We start from the raw sequence: 20,806 nt of genomic DNA on the forward strand, positions 1-20,806 counted from the left end.
GCCCGTATACCTACCAGAGTTTCTCAGACGTACCAAAAGCCATCACAGTAATCATTTTATTGCCATTGTAGCTTTTTTTCATCATGCACATGTCAAATACAGAGATGAAACTTATTTTTTGAGCTTTCTCCATCTTTCTGGTCTCTCTGTGTCTTTCTGCAGTCCTTGCATCATTGTGTTGATGGGCCAAGGAAGTGGACGTCAAGAAAGAAGCAAGAACCCAGAGCTGGCAACAAGTGACGTCATGCAGGCAGAAGAGGATATGCAAAGTGATAATGGGGAAACCAAAGAGACAAAGACCAGAGATGAGAGGCTGAAGCTGGTCTTTGGCATGGCAGACTTAAAAAATAGTAATAATATTCTATCTACCACTCTTTATATTTTCTGTCTCTAGTGCCTTCTTCTCCTTTTGTTCCATTCTTCATCCTTGGGCTTCATTTTGTGTTATTCTTTATCTCTTCACCAGCAAATATAAAGAAGATTCTAATTTGGTCCTGCCAAGTGATCACTTTTGTTTAGGGAAGGGATTACATGATGATTCCACTTCTGAATCCTCAAATGGGTCATTGCAGCTGACAAGGAGTTATACTGGCCAATGTTTCCAAACATTGTTCTGGATTTGCTGAACCATGGACCACCTCCTGATTAGCCTGCTGTATCACTCCCAAAAGCTGTTGTCAGTGTTGTAGGTGTAGATACTGATCTATATCAGATATATCCTTCATTACCACTGACTGTGTTTCCCTGTTGCTCCGAGTTTCCATTTCACACATTCCCTTACTCTGGTGATGACTTCAGAAGAAAAACTCCTCATTTCTGACCATGGTTTACCCCTTTGGGACACAGAATAGGCTTTGCTTTTATGTGCAGTGTAAACTGCCATGATTTGCTTTTTCCACTTCCCTCAGGCTAGTTCCCTTTCTTTGAAATTGATACCAAAAGGTACCAGACGTGAGCTGAAGGGAAACCTTGAAGCTGGTATGGCAGCAGCTAAAATATGACCTAGCTTTTCATTTAGTGATTAAGCTTGGCTATGTAAAAGGCTGAATAAAAACCATCATACAGGCAACCTTTGACTTTGATGTACTTATTTTGTGTTTAGGTAGATTCTGAGAGGACACAGTAGCCTAGACTCATAGTATGATGAGATTTTTTTCCTTTCAATTGGCAGAAAAATAGAATCTGTCTGAGGAACATAAGAATAGTTCGATCCTTTTCTAAGGTGTGATCAAGATGCTGGGTCTGTGCACTGAACAGCTGAAAAAGAGGAAAGAGGAATTTACAATCTTTTAATATTCTTCACCTTTTTTTTTCCTTATATATTTCTCTAAACATCATTTCCTCTTTTCCTGTGCCTACAGAAGCTATTGGACTGTACAATATTGGACAGACCTGCTGTCTGAACTCTCTACTCCAAGTGTTCCTCATGAATACACACTTCACTGGGATACTGCGAAGGTATGAAATCTTTGAACTACTTGAGCTATTTCAATTGCTTTTCTGCTGTCTACACTTTATATGGGATGTATGTTAGAAGGGTTGGATCATCAAGAATTGTTAAGTGATTTCAGATCATTCAGCTAGGTCTTTGCCTCATTCTGCATGTAGAATGAAGACAAAGGCCTAAAATTTGTAGCATTTACGGATCTACAACTTGTTAGTAATGTCTGATTCATAAGACATTTGCACAACAGTATGCTGCAGTTTTGAACGAGGTCTTTATGACTTGTATTTCTCTTTTTTCCCAGAGAAAGATACAGTTTTATTCCAGGTGTGCTCATAGCCTAATTCATCCAAAGGATGTGTTCTGTGTAACTGTATTCACTGTTCATTTGTAACTTTAAACATGTAAATGAAAGCGTATTCATGATCTGTAATGTCTGCCCTCCTATTGCCTTGGTTAACATTTGATAGAGATGAGTAGATATTCTAGCAGATGGCGAGTACAGTATCTCTCTCAGTTATTCTCTGTCTTTTATTTATTTATTTATCTATCTATCTATTATTTATTTATTTGTTGCTTAACTGTTCTCTTTACTTAATTGTGACCAGAATTTGGACTTTTGCCTCCCTGCTAACCACACTAGCAACTGGTTTGGTTTGTTTTCAGTTTGCTTAGTTCACTGTAGCTCCAGTCATTTAAGTGGATCGTTCATTCTGTATTCCTATTCTGTCTCCAAATCTTTTGCACACTTAGAAGTGTGCTGAGTGGGGAGAAAATGAATTACAGGTATGCAGGGAAGATAATTGTTGTAAGTGGATAAAGGTAGATAATGAAAGCAGTAGGTTTCCATTGTTTTTTGACGTAAAGATTAGAAAAACTTGCTGAATGCAAGAAATCTAGCGAGGATAAAGGGCTTCCCAGTTGCCATATGGCTGAAATACAAGCATCATGATATACCTATCCATAAAATTTTGAGACCATGTTGACAAGGAAAGGAGGCAGCTCTGAAACTGGCCATAGCAAATATATTTCTTTCTAACAGTTTAGGTCCTCTTCAGTTCACCCAGGAATTGGACAACTTAAAATTGTGGCCTCTTTAAAACTGTCAGTCTGCACTGTGAGCTAGTGTAGGTGTCTGCTTCCGCCTTTTCCTTCTTTTCTTGCCTGTTCTGGTTCCTCTTGAATATTTGGGCCAGCTACCTCTGTTTCTTCAGATATGATGTTTAGCTTTTCTCCATTGTATCACTTGGTTGTCATTTGTGATGTTTCTTCTCTTTATAGGATCACAGTGCCACCAAGTGCCTCACAGAAAAGTAGTAGTGTCCCATACCAAATGCTCTTGCTGCTGGAGAAGATGCAGTCTGGCAAGCGGAAAGCTGTTTGTCCTAAGGCCCTTGCTTACTGTCTTTCACAGTACCAGGTGAAATGTAAGCAGCCCTGCTTTCTCGCCCATCTCTGTCCACTGATCAGGGGGTATTATCAAGCACTAACAAGCAGTGTAGAGTCTGAGGTCTCATTCAGGGGTTCAGTAATGTGAGGAGAGGGTACATAGTGACATAGTGCTCTTTGTAGCCACCTCCCAGTTGTTAGTGGGATTCTGGGTCTTTGAGAAGGAGGAAAAACAAGCCCCACCCCACTGCAACTTATCTCCAGTGCCTCCAACTTTTGCCTCTGGTAAGGAGTATTTGGGGTCTTGGCTTTGTTGCAAGGGAACAGAAAACTGGGTCTAATGATGGAGAATAAATCCCCATTTGCTGCTTATGGGAAATCTGTGCTTGGTGCTGTTCATCATACTGAGTTATGCTTTTTATTTATTAGTGTTTGTGCAGTACGATGCTGTTCAGCTCCTTCTGACTCTCTGGAACTTGATAAAGGGACAGCTGACAAACCCAGAGCTGGTAAGGATGATGACTGAAATGAAACTTTGAAATCAACTCTTTGGTTCTGGTTACATATGGTTTTCTCTGTTTCTCCAAGGAGAAAAGTCACATTTTCTGACAGTTGTCTTACATGAAATTCTTAACCTCTCATTTGAATCTTCCCTCTCATCTCTTAGATGTGGGCAGTCTTGCTTTCATAAGCATCAGCAGTTTGAATCACTGTTAACTTTTCTTTGTCCTACTTTATTCCACATTCTCGTTTCTAGTGGGAGAGTCTGTTAATACAAAAGTTGATCTTTCTGCAAAGTGGAATTTGCTTACCTTGCATTTTTTTTCAAGTTTCTGTAAGCACTAATTGGTGTGTCTTCACACAACTCTTTCATTCATTGAAGACATTCATGGACATTTAAATATTATTTGTCACTGTTCATATGTTACATATGTGACAATTGCTTCCAGGGAAACTGTGTAATATAAAAAAAAGTGAGTCTTCCGCATCCCAGTGTTATAGATTTTTTCATACAAAAAGGCCTTTTCGTACATGCCTGGGTTTTAATTCCATTCACAACAAGAGAACCTTGCATTAAAACAGACATCTAACTATCCTTGTTATAGTCTGCCTCTTCCCCTCTGGTGAGGGGAATGATGGGAAATAACCTGCCCATACATGTCAATGTCAAATTTGAGGCTCAAGCCCTGAAGTGACACTGTATGAAATGAGGTATCCACACAAGCTGCCCCACCTACAGAGGAAAATGCCTCTGCTGTGTTCTTCACAGACCTTGTTTTGGATTTTTCAACCTTCCAGATTGAAAAACTGAGTGATCTGTACACTATCCGGGTACAGGAGTACATGGTATGTCAAGAGTGCTCTTTTGAAACAAAAAGGAACAGCAACATGATAACCCTTCCACTCTCAATGTTGGATTCCAGTTGTCATCTGCTGAGGACATTGGTAAGTTCAGTGGCAGTAATGTTCCCGTAAGAAGATGGCCCTTTATTTGGCATGGAGGCATTCTCCCTGTTCCAAGGGTTTCCTGTGACTTCCTATTTAACTGACTGTAGACACACCTGCATTCCCATACATTTACACATGTAAACACCAGCAGAAATGATTTAAAAGAAATAGTGTGTTGGTGTTAAACTTAACGGTCTTAAGTGGGACCTTCAGAAATTAAGGCATTTAATGTCATTAAGCATTTAAAGACAGGTAGGTCAGAATGTCCAGTTCAATTTTCTGCATTTGGTTGTACTTCCTACATCTGCTTGACCTAGAGTCTTCTACTACAATCTTCCTTCCTGAATTTTGTCTTTGTACTCATAAGAATAAGCACTATGCTGCTTCTGTCACTCTCCTGTTTGCTGGAAAACAAACAAAAGTATGTTGTTAGAGCTTGAGTTAAAGAAAAATGGAAAACTGAAATATTGTCTGGTCTGACTTTACCAAACCCTCCTTCCATTTTATTTGGTTAAAGTATTAAATTGGTTAATGCCACAGCTTTTGCAGCACCGCTTGTATGGATCACTGAACACTTCACATTTTGTACTTGGTTGTGTAGCTGTCCAGGAAAGAGCCTAATTAACATTCTGGGAATCAGAAAAAATGCAAGGTGGTAACCATCTGCTTTTTAACATTAAAAGCAAGTAATGTTTTTACTTGCAGTACTTGGTTTATTTCTTTAATTCATGATAAAAGTGAGAAAACTAATTTGTATTCTTTTGTCTTTTGAATAAAGTACACCTTCTGTAGCTTTGTTCTTACCATATATCCTGTGAAACCAAGTAGACATAGAAATCCAACTTGAAGAAATTCATTTGAAAGAGCTTTTTTTTTTTTTTTTTTTTGTCTTGTTAGGAGGAGTGTCTGCAATGCTTCTTCTGTCCAGAAGAGCTGACTGGTCACAACATGTGTTTCTGTGAACACTGTGGAAAGAAAACCCCTTTTATGCAGGTAAGCAGAGAAGAGTTTCCTTGTATGTCTCTTCTACTTAAAAATTCCTTTAGGACTGGGAAGGGTAGGGAAAGGATGCAATTATATTAGTTTAGGAGGAGACCAGTGAGTCAGAGTTTTGTCAGTGCAGTGGTGTCAGCTAGGTGTAAGCCACATGCACTCTTCTTGTCAGGAAGATCCCTGCTCTGTTAACAAGAGTGCTTTCATTGGTTTTGATGTATATCATTAGAGAGGTGGCATTTCTGAGCCAGTGGGAAAGCTTCTCTCTTTGTTGCACTTCCATTGTGAGTCTCTACAAGGCTGTGAAGTTCCAAAGATAGACGAGCATAATATGTTACTGGTGCTGTGCATACCTTTGAAAGCAGACCATTGTAGATTTGCTGTCTTCACTGTTCTCCATTTGGCTCCACTTTTTATGGTATTGGCTTCTTCCAGCTGCTGTTTCATGAAGAGGCAAGTGTGCTGGAGAGGAGGGTGTTCAGAGGACACAGCCTTAGCTCAAGGCCTGTAAGGGGCTTTCCACAAAATTTTCAGGACTGGGCTGCCTTCTAGGCCACAGTGCATTCATATATCATGATGGTAGCAGCAGTGATACCAGCTAAAGCAGTGGTAGTAGGAGAGACTGGACAGCTTGGCAGCCTCCCCAGAGCTCTGCTGGCCTCCTCTTACAGGGACAGTGTTCTTCTCCTTACCAGACACAGCCTGCCTGCCTGCCTATCTGCCTTCATCCAGTTTTATCACTGATATACTGCTCAGGGATAAGGAGACAAACCCATTAGGTACCTCACAGCTGAAAAATACTCCAGAGGATGGCAGAACCATTCAAAGTCATAGAATCATAGAATGCTTAAGGTTGGAAGGGACCTCTAAGGTCATCTAGTCCAACCTGCCTGCACACGCAAGGTCACCTAGAGCACGTGGCACAGGATCTTTACAGGTAATCTTAGAAGAGGGAAATTCCTTGTGAAGACAGCCAGTTTGTGCCCTGCAGGAACAGTCTGCAGATTGTGGCATCCTTCTACCAGCCTGCACCATGTATACTGTGGCTGCTTTTGTTGCCTAAACAGTCCTTAGCAATATTACCTTGTGGGCCCTGAGTAGTGGACAGCGATAGGAGAAAAGGTAATGGCCACAAATGGAAGCACAAGAAGTTCTGCTTGAATGTGAGGAAAAACTTCTTGGCTGTGGGGGTGAAAGAGGACTGGGGCAGGTTGCCCAAAGAGCTTATGGAGTCTCCTCTTCTAGGGATACTCAAAACCTGCCTGGACACGATCCTGTGTAAAGTCCTCTAGATGACCCTGCTAGTGCAGGAGGTATGTACTAGATGATCTCCAAAGATCCCTTCCAACCTTAATCATTCTGTGGTCAGATGGAGCAGGTGTGTGAGTTCTAATAGCCTAGGGTTAGGAAAACAGATGAGAAATAAAATTGCCTACCAGACACCCGAGGCTGGGTCCTGATCATGCTGAAGTTGACAAAGTTGGCCATCACAGATCCATTATATACATGTCTCCCACGTGCAGATGGGCTACAAAAGTTCGGTACCTGCAGTCCAGAGGAAATCAAACTCAATCACTGTAGCACCAATCTCTCTCCATGCCATATTCACTGGCTTGTAATAGCTGCTTCTATCCCCACCTCCCCTAGCTTTGTTCATGAGTTTTCAATTACATTATTTATGACTTTGCAGAGCATGAAGCTAGCCCATCTGCCACGGACTCTGATCTTACATCTAAAGCGCTTCTGCTTCAGAAGATCATCCTCTACCCGCAAGCTTTGTCACTATCTGTCCTTCCCACAAGACCTTGATTTCAATGCAGTCTTGACAGAAGAGCAGTGTCAAACAGATGCCAGTGAAAAGGTGAGATGCTTCTAACACCTTTTCTTAAAAAAAGGGGGGGAGGGGGGCAGATTTTCTTCTCCCCCTTATTGAAATTCATCAAAAACACAGAACTTAGGCTAGTGTTCACCACAGTTCAAAGCACTTGTCTTAAAAAGTATTTCTTTAGCTGTGCCTGCTGTTGTCTCACATACCATGATTTTTTTACCATTTCAGACATTATCCCAGGTTTACACTTAGATTAAATTGCCAAAGACAATTTAATGCCTTTGACAATGACCCGAACTTTCTGCCCTAAGGAGAAGAAAGGACTTTACTCAAAAAACAAACAAAAAAACCCAATCCTTCTTTTCTGAGATCAGTTAGCACTTGACTCTTACATTTCTAATTATACTGCAGAAGATATTAAAACATTTAAAATGATGCATTCAGTTGTAAAGAACATCCTAAAGGCAATTTTTGGCCTGAGATTCAGCTTCCTGGGCAAGACATCCTCAGCAAGCAGCAGGCCAAATGCTTTGCAGAGGCCAGAAGCCCAAGATAAGGTAATTCCAGTTCTGGCAGTTCCCCACACGATGTTTACCACACGGTTGTGGTTAGCAGGGAAACAGCTTTGCCAAGCAACTGAGTGACCTGCCACATTATGGGTGTTTTCCCCTTGCAGAGATGTAGGGAAGGGAGTTGTGTTGGTTGCAGTATCATCTCTTTGCTGCCCATGGTGCCTTTTTCCCCATTCCCATGACCTTTAGGGAGGTTTCCAGCCTATTGCTATCAGGAAAAAGTGTGAGAGTAAGTGACAAATACAGGATCTTCAATCTAATCTTTCTCCTTTTTCCCTATGAAATGCGTGTTCCTGGTGTCTTGCTTGCTGCTTCTCACCAGCCAGTGGTGGATCAGAATTGCTGAAATTTTCTGAAATTCTGAAATTTTCTTTGCAACTCTTTCCAGGCTTCCTGGCAATATGAACTCTTTGCCGTTGTTGCTCATTCAGGATCAACTGATTTTGGACACTACTGTGCCTACATTCGGAGCATCACAGAATGCAAATGGTACCGTTTTGATGATTCTGAGGTTTGCCAGGTGAGGAGCAACGTCCACAATTCTTTTGTAGCTTTCTGGACTCCTCCAGATTTCTTTCACTCTGAGTGCTGATTAGGGAAAAACCAGGAAAGAAAACAATAGCTGCAGTTTTGTGCACTTCATTCCTCTGCTACAGCATACACTGAGCTGAGTGCTAAACAGCTCCAGCTTATATACTAAGCAAGACAGTAGGTGCTAGGTTTATTTTACAGAAGCAGTCATTCACTCTATATCCTCTTTAATATACTCTAGCTCTGCTTAATACATGTACTCAGAAGAGTATATCTAGAGGTAAAGAAACTGGTTTTCCTTGAAGAGAAAGAACCCTCTTCATTAAAAGATCTGTAGTTCATGAAAGTACAACACTTGCAAGGACTGTGGTACTGGTGTCACAATATGTCCATCTCTTTGGGGTTTTTATAGTCTCTTCTTGTGCCTTTGTTCTTCTCCAGGTATTGTGGGATGATGTTAAATGCACATATGGACGTTCAGACTTCCACTGGTAAGCAAAAACCTCTGTTTTACCTAATGCTACTCAGAGAACGGGCAAGAAAAAATCAAAGACAGGGCAAATAAGCAATTTTGACTGCATATTGCCTGAGGTATACTGGGGGTGCAGAAGATTAGAAGAAACATATACTTATATTCTGACTGCTTTGACTGTACAGGACTATAGTGTCAGCTTGCAGGAATGCTGTGTAGTCACAAATGCAGTGCTGGAGTTTGCATCAGTTTTGATTGCACCTCAGGCCCGAAAGCTTGTTTAAAGTTAAGTACTTTAGTCAGAGTTCCTCCATACCTTATGTCCTGATTTGCCATTGAAACAAGCTGGAGAGAGAGAGACAATCTGTCCCTATGAGGGAGGGAAGGACCTCCACTGAGAGGAGGTCAGCATTACGTCCTGCTTCAGGAACACTGGGAAGGGCCAGGGCAGCAGACCTGACCTAAAAAAGCAGAGCAGAAGTAGACCTGGGAAGATTAATTACAGCTGTGATCACCTAGATACTCAAACATATCTTTTTGGTTTTGCTTTTTGCTTTCTTCTGCAGGGGACAAACGGCCTATCTCTTGGTTTACATGAAAAAAAATCCTCAGTAGCTTTATCCAGGACTATCAGAGTGTCTTAGGAAGCTGTGCCTGTCACCCTGACCTGTGTGTGGAGCTCAGCACCCTCCATGCCATTGTGGATATGCACAGATGTTTTGCAAGAGACACCCACACTCAATCAGCAACCTCTGCCTTTACTTTTATTTATGAAAAGTGCAGGAGAGAATCAGCTAGAGAAGGGTTATAAGCATTTCTGAATGTTTCTTTTGTGGCATATGATTATTTATTTACTGTATCCTGGATATTTGTGTGATTCAGTGTATTACTTTCCTTTTGAAACATAGTAAAGTTAGTCCTTTTCCTTGCAGACTTACTAGTTTCTTTCATTGCTGATGCCTGCATTCCAACAGAGAGATAGTTTCCGTCTGGGAAGCCAGCATGTTGTTCCTGGGGTACATGTGCTTGCCTGAAGAGCTGTGACCTAGACAGTAAAACTGTAAGAACTTGAAGCTTACCCTAATCTTCTAGGGCCACGTTAAACACTGGCAAGGTGAGCTAGGGATCCCAGAAGTCTTCATAAACAGTTGAAAACAGGTCCAGGGCCTTTATGCTGCATGAAGGTGCATCAGTGAAATATGTTCCTAAGAACCTTACTAAAAATGAGTCACTGCAGCATTTGAGATGTGGTTGAAAGTTAGTATCATAGAGATGCTTTTGAGTCAGAGCTATTATAGTACTTCTGATCTAGAAGATGAGCCTGCATGTGTTTGTGCAGATGATTATGGTTTTAGCATGCCAATTGGGCATTTATATGCATTTTCTTGCATTATGGAGGAGAATATTCAGAGGGACGGAGACTTGGAAGCTCCTCAGTGATTTTTCCACAGCACATTCTTTGCACTGTGAGGAGAAATCAGATGCCTCTTCAGCCTGAATTTTGAGCATTTTCCTCTAGAATTTTTCAGCTTGTTGCTAACAAGATTCTTCTCCTTCCATGAAGTGGAGATGTCCCTCAAGCAGAAATTTTTCTGTAGAGAGCAATTTTATAAAGAAAAACGAGTCATTTTTATATCTCCAGATAAGTGCTGACATTTGTACTTTTGGCTCAGCCTGTGCTGCCATGGCAAGACTATGCAGCTGGAGGGAAAATGCAGAAGGAGCTAGGAAGGAAGGTTGGCAAGATGTGACAAGCGAAAGAAGAGCATTCTAAGAATCTTCTCACAAGACTTATCTCTGAGGAAAGATTATAAAAGTTTGTTTATGATGCTTTTAAAGCACTCATTATGCAAGTCTTGAAGTACTACCTTCTGTGAAAGGGTCAGTAATTCCAGTAACATATCTAAAAACACTTTCTAGCCTACGAGTATTCTTTGCATTCTGCTAAAGACAGTGTCATTTAAAATATACCAATTGAATAATAATTGTACCTATTCATAATGTCATTTACGTAAATGATGAGTATGAACTTCTGCACTGTTTTCTGTTAGCAGGTAGAAAGTGATTGGAGAGTGCTTGAAGAATAACTGTGAAATTAAATTATTATGAACTAGCAGGTGTTTATTTCATTTTATTATCAAGGTCCATTATTCTGTCTGATCTCTATATTTTTGTATTTTTTGTTTATTCTGCTGAAAAATAAATCCTGATTTATCGCTTGTGGCTAGGATGCACAGTTGTAAGGCAGTTCGTTTTGAGGAATACTATATACACTTCTAAAACACCTTTCAGACAACAAGGAAAAAAAAACAAGTTTTTGCGTCCTTTATCCAATACTCTGTATATGTGAAATAACTGAAGGACTGTAAACTGCCAGAAACTGAGAAGATAATGAGTTAAGAGACTGTTGAAGCATTTCTAATTTGTTATAATTTGAATTTTAAAAATAAGCTTTCATGTTTATGAAAAAAATGCCTCAAATATGTTATAAGAAGTAAGAAAGTATTTGTTGGCATGCATTAAATCTTTACAGTCAATGCCTGTGGGGAATAAAAAAAAAAATCACAAGCATTTTCCTCTTCGAATAAAGCAGTATGGGACAAGATCCCTTAAAAATAAACCCTTTGGTGGTTTTGTTTTTCCCAAGCAGCATAAATGGCTCCATTAGGACCTATCATTGCCCATGGTGAGGATCTCTTCTGACCTCTAGTGACAGCACAGTTCAATTACTGAGCACTAACTAGAGCACTAACATTAATTTTGACAGTAGTTCAGTACAGATTTAATCTGAGAACTGTAGTTAGGAATTAAACATTGCAAAGGCACTAACTGCAGGAGCTTGGTTGCTTAGGAGCAAAGATCACTCTTAGAATATATGTGAATAATTGTTCTAGGGGCTTCAGCAGAGCACAAAAAAAGGTGGTGCTGGGCAGTGCAATTTGGGAGAATGATGCCAAATTCTTATATTTAGGCTTATCAGATGAAATTTCCTGGTTTGACACAATGCCAGCTTTGATAATATCAGCTTTAAAGAGCTCCCCTCCAGCTCTTTGTCCATCTCTGCATTGCAATGTGCCACCAGTTCTTCTATCTGTGCCCACACAAATGTTCTTGGATTTCTGCTATAAACAAAGTGATGGGACCAACTAAAGCCTCCTGTAGAGGTAGTTTTTTTTGGTTTGCCTTTTAACAGCTGGTTTATCTAGCAATTCATACACTACACTGAAGTAGCTGTAATTTATTTCACCATAAACCCTCTAGGCACTTCTAGCTCAAAATAAAAATATTCTGCTTTTCACAATTCTGGCATTCTTGGATTTTATGCCACTTGCATGAAGGAATAAATCTAATTTTTCATTATGGAAAACTCATTTATATTTTGATACAAAATGACCATTGTCTTTAAAGACAATGGAATGTTGTGAATGTCATTGCAAAATTGGTGTTTGTGCAGAAGAGAGTCAGGGGTTGTTATTCAGATTTAAAGGCAAGTTTGCAAGGTGATTGATAAAAAAAATGAATCTTTTAATTACAAAGTGAAAAAAAAGATGATTCCTGAAAAATAAACAAGGAACGCCACACTAAAATTTTGGTGGAGTGATTTTAAAATCACATTTTAATGGTCTTAAATCTGGTAGACCCCTTTATGCCACTATTTACGTGAAAGTAACCTCTGCCTTACCTGGCCCTGAAGTACTACAGTGACAGCCACTAGCGGATGAGGTGGCAAAGCTCTGTCCTGTGATACTTGCGTTGTCAGGGTGGGCAGCTCCAGGGGGTTGCTCACATGGGCCATACATCACCTTTCAGGTCACCTTTCTTTGAACATGAGAGCAAAGGGGCTATTTAGTGAGCTCCTACCTGAATTCTTTTTGATTGTTTAGGTACAACTGCTGTGAACACATGTTTCTAGGATCTTGCTAATACTTGAGGCACTCTGGTGCAGAGGAAGGCAGAGGCTAGTGAGTTGAGGTTTTGATACTTTTTCAGTAAGCTTGAATCTTTTTTCCTAATTCAAATCACAAGAATTTTGCCTAAGGAAAGACTGAATGCAACTTTGGTGATATTGATTATCAGCACATGTGATTATCAGCACAGCACATGTGAAAAGGCTACATTTCTGTAAGTCTCATTCATATAAGGAGTCTTACTAAATCTTGACAGGTGTGCTGTGAAATTATGTTGCCTCAGGGAGAAGGTGAAACAGCCCCAGACTCTGTGCTGGTGTTTGGCTGTTGAGCCCTAAAGGGCTCTGCTGTACCTGGAGCCTGTTCGCCAGGTTCTGAATTCAAGACTGGGCATTTAATATTAATATTAATGAATTATTAATGCCATTAATAATTTAATGTGCAAACTATTGGTTTATCGTATGCTTTGGTTTCCTGTAGATAAAGAAAAGATCTTCGTTTGAGGGGTGCTTGAGGTCTGCAAAATAAAAATCAGTGTAAACCAGGTAATGGCTTCAATTCCATGGGGAAGGAAGGAGAGCCTATGTCTGGCTGTGACAGGGGAATTTAATGATTATCCTAGTGCTGCAATCACCCTCTTCTCCCAGTGCCCTCCCAGAGCAGAGCTGGTAACGTGAGTGCTGCACCCACTGCTGGACTGTGAGAGCTCATGACCCGGAGCAGCAAACGGCAAGACTGGGATTCTTTATAAACCAGAATTCTTTATAAACCAGGGTGGTCCCACAGTCTCAGAGGAGTAGACAGTGGAAGTGTTCACATTAGATCTATTTATTCCGAAGCAAGACATGGGTTTACTGACCACATGGCTCCATGAGGTATGCGCCCCGCTACCATCTGCATACCCAGGGCTCTGGGTTCCCAAAAAGTGTATTTCAAAACTGTGTTTCCGAAACACAGCCAAAGGATGAGTAGGACTTCCTGACTGAAAAATCAGCTTTTGCAGCAGATACCCTTGTCCTGATTGTTTCAGTCAAGCTGTAAATTACTTTTTGTTTCAAATTCCTCTTCAAATGTCTTAAATTAGCTCTCATATTTTCTTGCAGTACCAGTAATTTGCGCCAGAAGGGTAAGAAATGAGAAGGCTGTTTTGCAAGTACAGCTGCCCTCAGCCAGAAATTCTTATTGTTTGCTGAAACATCAGAGCAGTTTCCTCCAGAGAGCAGAGCACACCAAATGCTTTCATTGGAGCATTGCTAGCTGTTCCTGAGTTTGAGACAAAACCTTTGTCTCCCTGCTTTTGATTATCTTGATTAAGTTACATAGAAATAACAATAAGCACAGTCTTAAATACTGTGGGATTTTGATGATGATGAGATTTAAATTCTCTTGTTCTATCATGCTTGTCTTTGAGCTTTTTGCAAAATTCAGAGTTGTAAAAAAAAGAGATTGGCTGTTTTTCTGTATTATTATACATGACAAGAGGCTGAGAGCATTATTGATACTGGATAGCTAGTAATAATCTAGTTCACTTTTCAGATTCAGGTTGTTCTTTACAATGCTATACCTTGGTCAAGAACTAATTATAGTCATAAGGTAGTTAAAGTTAGTGCTTATTAAGACTGTTCCTAGGGCCCAAGAAATATATAGCATCTGCTTTGGAAGAAGAGCAGGGGTAGTACCACATAAAAACATACATTTTCATTTCCACCCTTCAGTATGTAGTACAGCACAGGGGGATATGCTGGCTGGGGGCTAAAGGCCTTGTTCACACAAGTTGGACACTTAATCAATTCCACCTTACAAAAATATGCAGTATAGAGCTAAGGTGAAACAATATGATATCCCTTGCTGTGCACCATTGCTATTCTTTTTCTAATAGTTGCCTTACCAACTGGGTTGTTGCAATTTAAACTCAAGGATGTATTACCTTGAAATATGACAGCCGACACTCCAGAGGACTGTGCTGCCATTCAGAGGGACCTAGACAGGTTGGAGAGTTGGGCAGAGAGGACCCTCATGAGGTTCAACAAGGACAAAAATGCAGGGTCCTGCACCTGGGGAGGAATAACCCCAGGTACCAGGACAGATTAGGAGTTGACCTGCTGGAAAGCAGCTCCACAGAGAGGCATCTGGAAGTCCTGGCTGACAAGTTAACCATGAGTCAGCAATGTCCCCTCATGGCCAAGAAGGCCAATGGGATCCTGGCCTGCATGAGGAGGAGCGTTACCAGCAGGTCAAGGGAGGACTGTCCCTCTCCTCAACTACGGTGAGGCCGCAGCTGGAGTATTGGGTGCAGTCCTGGGCTCCCCAGTACAGGAGGGATGTGGAGCTTCTAGAGAGGGTCCAGCGGAGAGCCACGAAGATAATTAAGGGAGTGGAACATCTATTGTGTGAAGAAAGAGTAAGCAAGCTGGGCCTGTTTAGTTTGGAGAAGGGAAGACTGAGAGGGGATCTGATCAATATGTACAAATACCTGATGGGAAAATGCAGGAAGGATGGGGCCAAACTCTTCCCCGTGGTGGCCAGTGATAGGACAAGGGGTGATGGGTACAAGTCGAAACACAGGAAGTTCCACCTCCATGTGAGGAAGAACTTCTTTCCTGTGAGGGTGACAGAGCCCTGGAACAGGCTGCCCAAAGAGGTTGTGGATTCTCCTTCTCTGGAGATCTTCAAAACCCGCTTGGATGCAGTCCTGTGCCACGTGCTCTAGGTGTCCCTGCTGGAGCAGGGGGGCTGGACTAGATGATCTCTAGAGGTCCCTTCCAACCTCAAAGTTAGTGCCTTTGCAATATTTAATTCCAGTCTGTGATTCTGTGATTCTCTGATGCTGGATTAGATCCTGAGTAAATTTATATTAATACATTTGCACCATACCTTAAGGGTTATGTCAGAACAGCAGTAGGGAATGGTTCTGCTTGACTGAAGAGATTACTTGCCCATGGTGCCTTGAGGTCCATTTGGTGTTGAAAGTATTTAAATAATTTGTTTGCATAAGGCAGTAGCTTGTTGTCTGTGAAGCACTGCAAGAATTTAAGTGCTTGTGTGAGCTATGGACTCCACCTGGCTTGATATTCAAAGTCTGGTTTACCTTTAGGATACAAGAAGCAGAAAAGCTTCTGGTGGACCTGGTAATCTTTCAACTACTTTACCCAGGTACAAATACATGGCCCATAGCACCTCACACTGCCTGTTTCAGAAAGGACTCACTCTAACAGCTGAGAGATGGGTTAAATTTTCCCAGGGGACTTTGCCACTTGCACTGGAGACTCAGTTGGTATATTGGCAGCTTTGACTTCACACAAAATAACTTAAATGGCTTCCAGGTCCAGATGGGCTGTTGGAGCAGTGGGACAGTGTGCAAATTACATTGTATATACATTTAAAAACTCTGCCAGTCCTGAGTGGTTTTTGCAAAAAAACACCTCAGATATGCCTGTATCCATAGCACTAGATAAACTGCCCAAGGCCGATTGCTAATTAAGTGTATGTGGTCAATGCTAGGTGAAATGGCTGTACTGAAATTCTTTGCATCACAGTTAGAGCATGGTGCCTGTCTCACCTTGGCACTGGATACAAAAAAAGTACTATTTGGACTTCTGCCAGAAGTCCCAACACACCCTTGAGGCCACCTCAAAGGAGTTGTGAATATTTGTACTGTCACTGTGCAAATGAAGTCGAACACAGATAACAAGGCCTTTAAAAGGCAGGATAAGGCCAAAAGTACAAGTACAGAGAGATTTTTGTATATCCTGGTAACTCTTCTCTTCCCTCTCTATTTGTTTTGGGATTATCAACTCTTAAGGGGAAGGGATGCTGAGAAAGGAGTAGAGCAGTACCAAAGTACAAAGATTCTCTGCTTTACCTCTGGCAGATTCATTGTCACGTTCAGATATTCCCTGTTTTCAAGACAAATATAAAAGTAGAATTTATATATATCTCTCTGTGTGTGTGTGTGTATAAAGTGTGTGTCTGTGTGTATATATACACATATGTGTAATGTCTAAAATTTTGAAATGTAGTAATCCCCCAAATTATACCTGAGTGTAACAAGGAAATAATTTTGATGTATTATTCCAGTATAATTCTGAATTCCTAGAGTCAAATGATCAGCTGGTTGCCATTGGTATTTACATAAAAATGAGCAAAATGGAATTCCAGATTAAAAAGATCTTCAAAAAAGACCACATCCTAATATGGGTTTAAAAATATAGGCTGGTAAGATTGTAGTTATTCTAAATAATGTAATGTGTACATCATATTCTTATCGCTATGACTAATTTTAACAGTAATAGATCACAGTAATCTGTTTTGTCTGATTGATGCCAGTAATGATACCTGTGATACTTCTCCCACAGAGGAACTGTAAGCCATCAAAGGCAGCTTCCTCCAAAAGGGCTTATCTTTGATAGGCACATTCCTTCTGCTGTGTTATCCTGCCCATGTTATCCTCACAGATAGATTTTATCAAATCCAGTCATATCAGCCTAGGTTTCAAACTGGTGTCTGATGGCCCCATGAGGATGGCTTAACTTTTTGCCTCACTTGAAACCAGCACTGGCTCTTCACTTGACTGCTCGGGGTCTTCCCATAGCTTTTCTTTCTCAGGTAGCTTTTTCTTCCTAAAATCATAGAATCATAGAATGCTTAAGGTTAGAAGGGACCTCTAGAGGTCATCTAGTCCAAGCCCCCTGCACATGCAGGGTCACCTAGAGCACATGGCACAGGACTGCGTCCAAGCGGGTTTGGAAGATCTCCAGAGAAGGAGACTCCACAACCTCTCTGGGCAGCCTGTTCCAGAGCTCTGTCACCCTCACTGTCAAGAAATTTTTCCTTAAGTTCCTATGGAACTTTTGGTGCTTCAGTTTGTGGCCATTACCTCTAGTTCTGTCAGTGGCCACCACTGAAAAGAGGCCAGCACCATCCTCCTCACTGCCTCCCTTGAGGTACTTATAGGCACTGATCAGATCCCCTCTCAGCCTTCTCTTCTCCAGGCTGAACAGGCCCAGCTCCCTCAGCCTCTCCTCACAGGGCAGATGTTCCAGGCCCCTGATCATCCTTGTAGCCCTGCGCTGGACTCTCTCCAGCAGCTCTGTGGGGCCCAGAACTGGACACAATGCTGCAGATGTGGCCTCAGCAGGGCTGAGTAGAGGGGCAGGATCACCTCCCTTGACCTGCTGGAGACGCTCTTCTTAATGCATCCCAGGATGCCATTGGCCTTCTTGGCCACGAGGGCACACTGCTGCCTCATGGTCAACTTGTCATCCACCATGACACCCAGGTCCCTCTCTGCAGAGCTGCTCTCCAGAAGGTCGGTCCCCAGCCTGTACTGGTGTGTGGGGTTATTCCTCCCCAGGTGCAGGACTTTGCACTTTGTTGAATTTCATAAGGTTTTTCAACGCCCAGTTGTCCAGTCTGTTCAGGTCCCTCTGGATGGCAGCACAGCCCTCTGGGGTATCGGATGCTCCTCCCAGTTTTGTATCATCAGCAAACTTGCCGAGGCAGCACTCTGTGCCTTCATCCAGGTCATTGATGAATAAATTGAACAGGACTGGACCGATATTCTGGACCGTCCTGATATTCTGTCATTAAAGTTAAGTTCTTATCTTGCCTTATATGAAGTCATACTTTGCCAGATTAGAAAGGTCTGCTTCCTTTTGAGGCTGGAGGAACAGCTTGTGAAGATAGCTCTGACCCAAGTGTGATGATGCCAAGTGTAGATAAACTGAGGGAAAGCGGACCTGGCGGCCTCTTGCCAGGGAAGCAGAAAAGGCCTTTCATGATGAAGTCTGTGCTGCTGTTTCTTCTGGCAATGCTTTGGGCATTTGAAGCTGTAAGCGGAGCGCAGCACTTTCCTGATGAATGCAAACAGAAACCTTAAACGACCTTGTACAGGTATTTTATGAAGCAATTAGTTTTTAGAGTGGAGCTGTTTGGCTCTGACTCTGTACTACTTTCAAAAGAAGAGTTGGTTTTAAAGCGGGCACACGTCAAACAGTGTTGTTTGCACCTGCCTGTGGAAATGTCCCCAGAAGTCACAAACTCTTCTAAGAACATAAGAGATAACAAAGAGTTCTGGTATATATGTAGCCAAGAAAATGAAAGAGAAATGCTCCTGAGGTAAATCTCCTTGAACAACAAAAAAAAAAGTACCATGAAAAGCTGCACAAAGGCTTAAAGGCCAGGCGAACCAAGGCCCTTGTGAAGACTTAAGAAAGGGTGCACTGTACTAATTAATGCTTTCTGGGGATGCACTGTTTGAACATTAACACGTGTGAGTGGTACTGGTGTGCATGGCGCAGGAGGCTCCCCTCCTGAATCTGAATGCATGAGTGGCAGAGAGGAGCCAGGGTGAAGGCAATCATCCAAGGTGATCATGTCCCTCCCTAGGCTGTGAGCTCAGGAGACATGTGGTGATAATAGCCCTCCTGGAAGCCTTACCCTTTTGGCACTGGGTACAGAACTCAACTCCTCACCACTTGTCCCATGCCCACAAAAGCTCCTGGGATGTCTGTCTAGATGTGCTGAGCATGCTCATGCTCAGCAGTTGCTAGTCAGTTGCTAGTCCTTGCAATCTTGTGTGTGCATGACCTGCTAAGCAGCTGATTTGTGCTTTCAGGCTGAGTGTGCTTTGCTTGCAGTTTGTGCAGAGTAAGAAGTGCTTTAGCAAAGTGACCCACATGGGCCACTGAGCATTGCACAGTCTGCCTTGTGAAACGTGCTGTTACCCCAGGACTATTTTTAGCCTGTAACAGGCAAAGTGATGGCAGGGAAGGAAAAATCCAGCAATGGCTAGATGAAGAAAAAAAAAAAAACTTACCTCTCACATCTCTAAGTTCTTGCAAAATTCTGGGGAGTGCTCTGCCGCTGGGTAGTGAGCTGGTTCCTTCTGTCTGGATGCAGAGGCCTCTAAGCTGGGGATTGCATCTGGGATTTTGAGGGCTTGGTGTCCTGTCAGCAAAGGAGGTGTCCAGCCTCTGGTGTGTTTTGCTGGGGTGGTTTGGAGTTCTGGCAGACTTTTGGAAGATCTTTTAATCAGGCAGAACCCGATGGGATGGGATTTGTGGGGGGAGACTGGGCGGCTGCCCCTTGCAAATGTCACTCCGCACATTCATGAAAATAGAATGCAAGATTCTTCCCGTCCAGCCTCTGAGGGCAATGGCATGGGCTGCAATGTAGTCATGGTAGCAAATGTATATTATATAGTGCCCAGTGCTGTGGGGATGAACCAGTCATTGGAAAATTGAGGAGAGTTCTTTTGACAACTTTCTCCATTGGAGACTGACCAAGACTTTCTTCTAAGATAGGTGGATTTGTTGCTTGTTTCGTACTGCAGTGGGTTTGGGAACCAACAGGTAAGAGCTAAAATTGTTCTTTATGGGGTGATCTTGTCAAATACAATCTTTCTTGTAGAGAGACGGAGATGAAGGAGAAGTTGCTGCTGTGGTTTGTGCAGGATCTGTGAAGAGTGTGGTGAGCTCCATAAGTGAACCCATACAAGGCATACATGGTGAGTTTGGAAATTCTCCGCAGGGTGAGATAGATGCAACCTTCCCCTCCTTTCCAACTCTCATCACATTAAATCTGCCCACATTTCCATGCCAGCTGCCCATGAGTGGACCAGAGGAAGGGGCAAAGCCTAGGTAAAACTTGTTGAGGGGCTGGAACCTCTGTGGGAGGCTCAGAGGGACTGTGTGCAGTCACCACCATGGCACTGCCCACCCTGGGGCTGGGCACCTGGCAGGTGCCCCTGTGGGGCCCGTGCCAAACTGTCACAATTGCTGCGAGCTGTGGTAGATCTTTTTCAGCATGTTTCCCTTTGGGGTGGGAAAATGCACTGAATCCTTTATGGGTGTTTCTTGTATCTTAAAGATTTTCCTGCAGGACAGGTGTAAGAGAGCTGTGAAACCTGAAATATTTCAAGTGAGCAGGTTGTGACAGCAAGGTGATTTTCGTAGCTGCAGGAAAAAAGAGTACTACAAAAGTAAAAAAAAAAAAAGCCTAGCCTTTCTTTCTTTGTTTTGTTTTGTTTTAACACTGGTTATTAATATCCTAGCATGCTGTGTAGGTGTCATCTTTGAGGCCTGCATGTAGAAATGGGAATTTAAATGAGGATCAGTGGATTTGGGAACGGGAACTTACATAAACTACTTAGAAATTGAAGCTAACTTATTTGTATGGAAGCAGATGAGTACACAGTGTTGTGCAAAAAAAAAATTTAGG

At 42.1% G+C, this 20,806-nt stretch overlaps 1 protein-coding gene across 1 annotated transcript; it reads left to right on the forward strand.

Moving 5' to 3' along the window:
* The first annotated feature begins 82 nt into the window (after positions 1–82).
* USP18 (ubiquitin specific peptidase 18) lies at positions 83–9,609 on the forward strand. Its single transcript, XM_010228721.2, has 10 exons — positions 83–350; positions 1,362–1,458; positions 2,726–2,871; positions 3,263–3,342; positions 4,133–4,279; positions 5,180–5,275; positions 6,966–7,136; positions 8,064–8,195; positions 8,648–8,697; positions 9,245–9,609. The coding sequence occupies exons 1-10, from the start codon at positions 182–184 to the stop codon at positions 9,291–9,293; spliced, it is 1,137 nt and encodes a 378-aa protein (XP_010227023.2). The 5' UTR covers positions 83–181; the 3' UTR covers positions 9,294–9,609.
* The last annotated feature ends 11,197 nt before the right edge of the window (positions 9,610–20,806 follow it).

This window comes from Tinamus guttatus, unplaced genomic scaffold (genome assembly GCF_059628265.1).
Source record: "Tinamus guttatus ecotype Peru unplaced genomic scaffold, ASM5962826v1 Tinamus_guttatus_pri_ptg000125l, whole genome shotgun sequence".
Lineage (NCBI taxonomy): Eukaryota > Metazoa > Chordata > Aves > Tinamiformes > Tinamidae > Tinamus > Tinamus guttatus.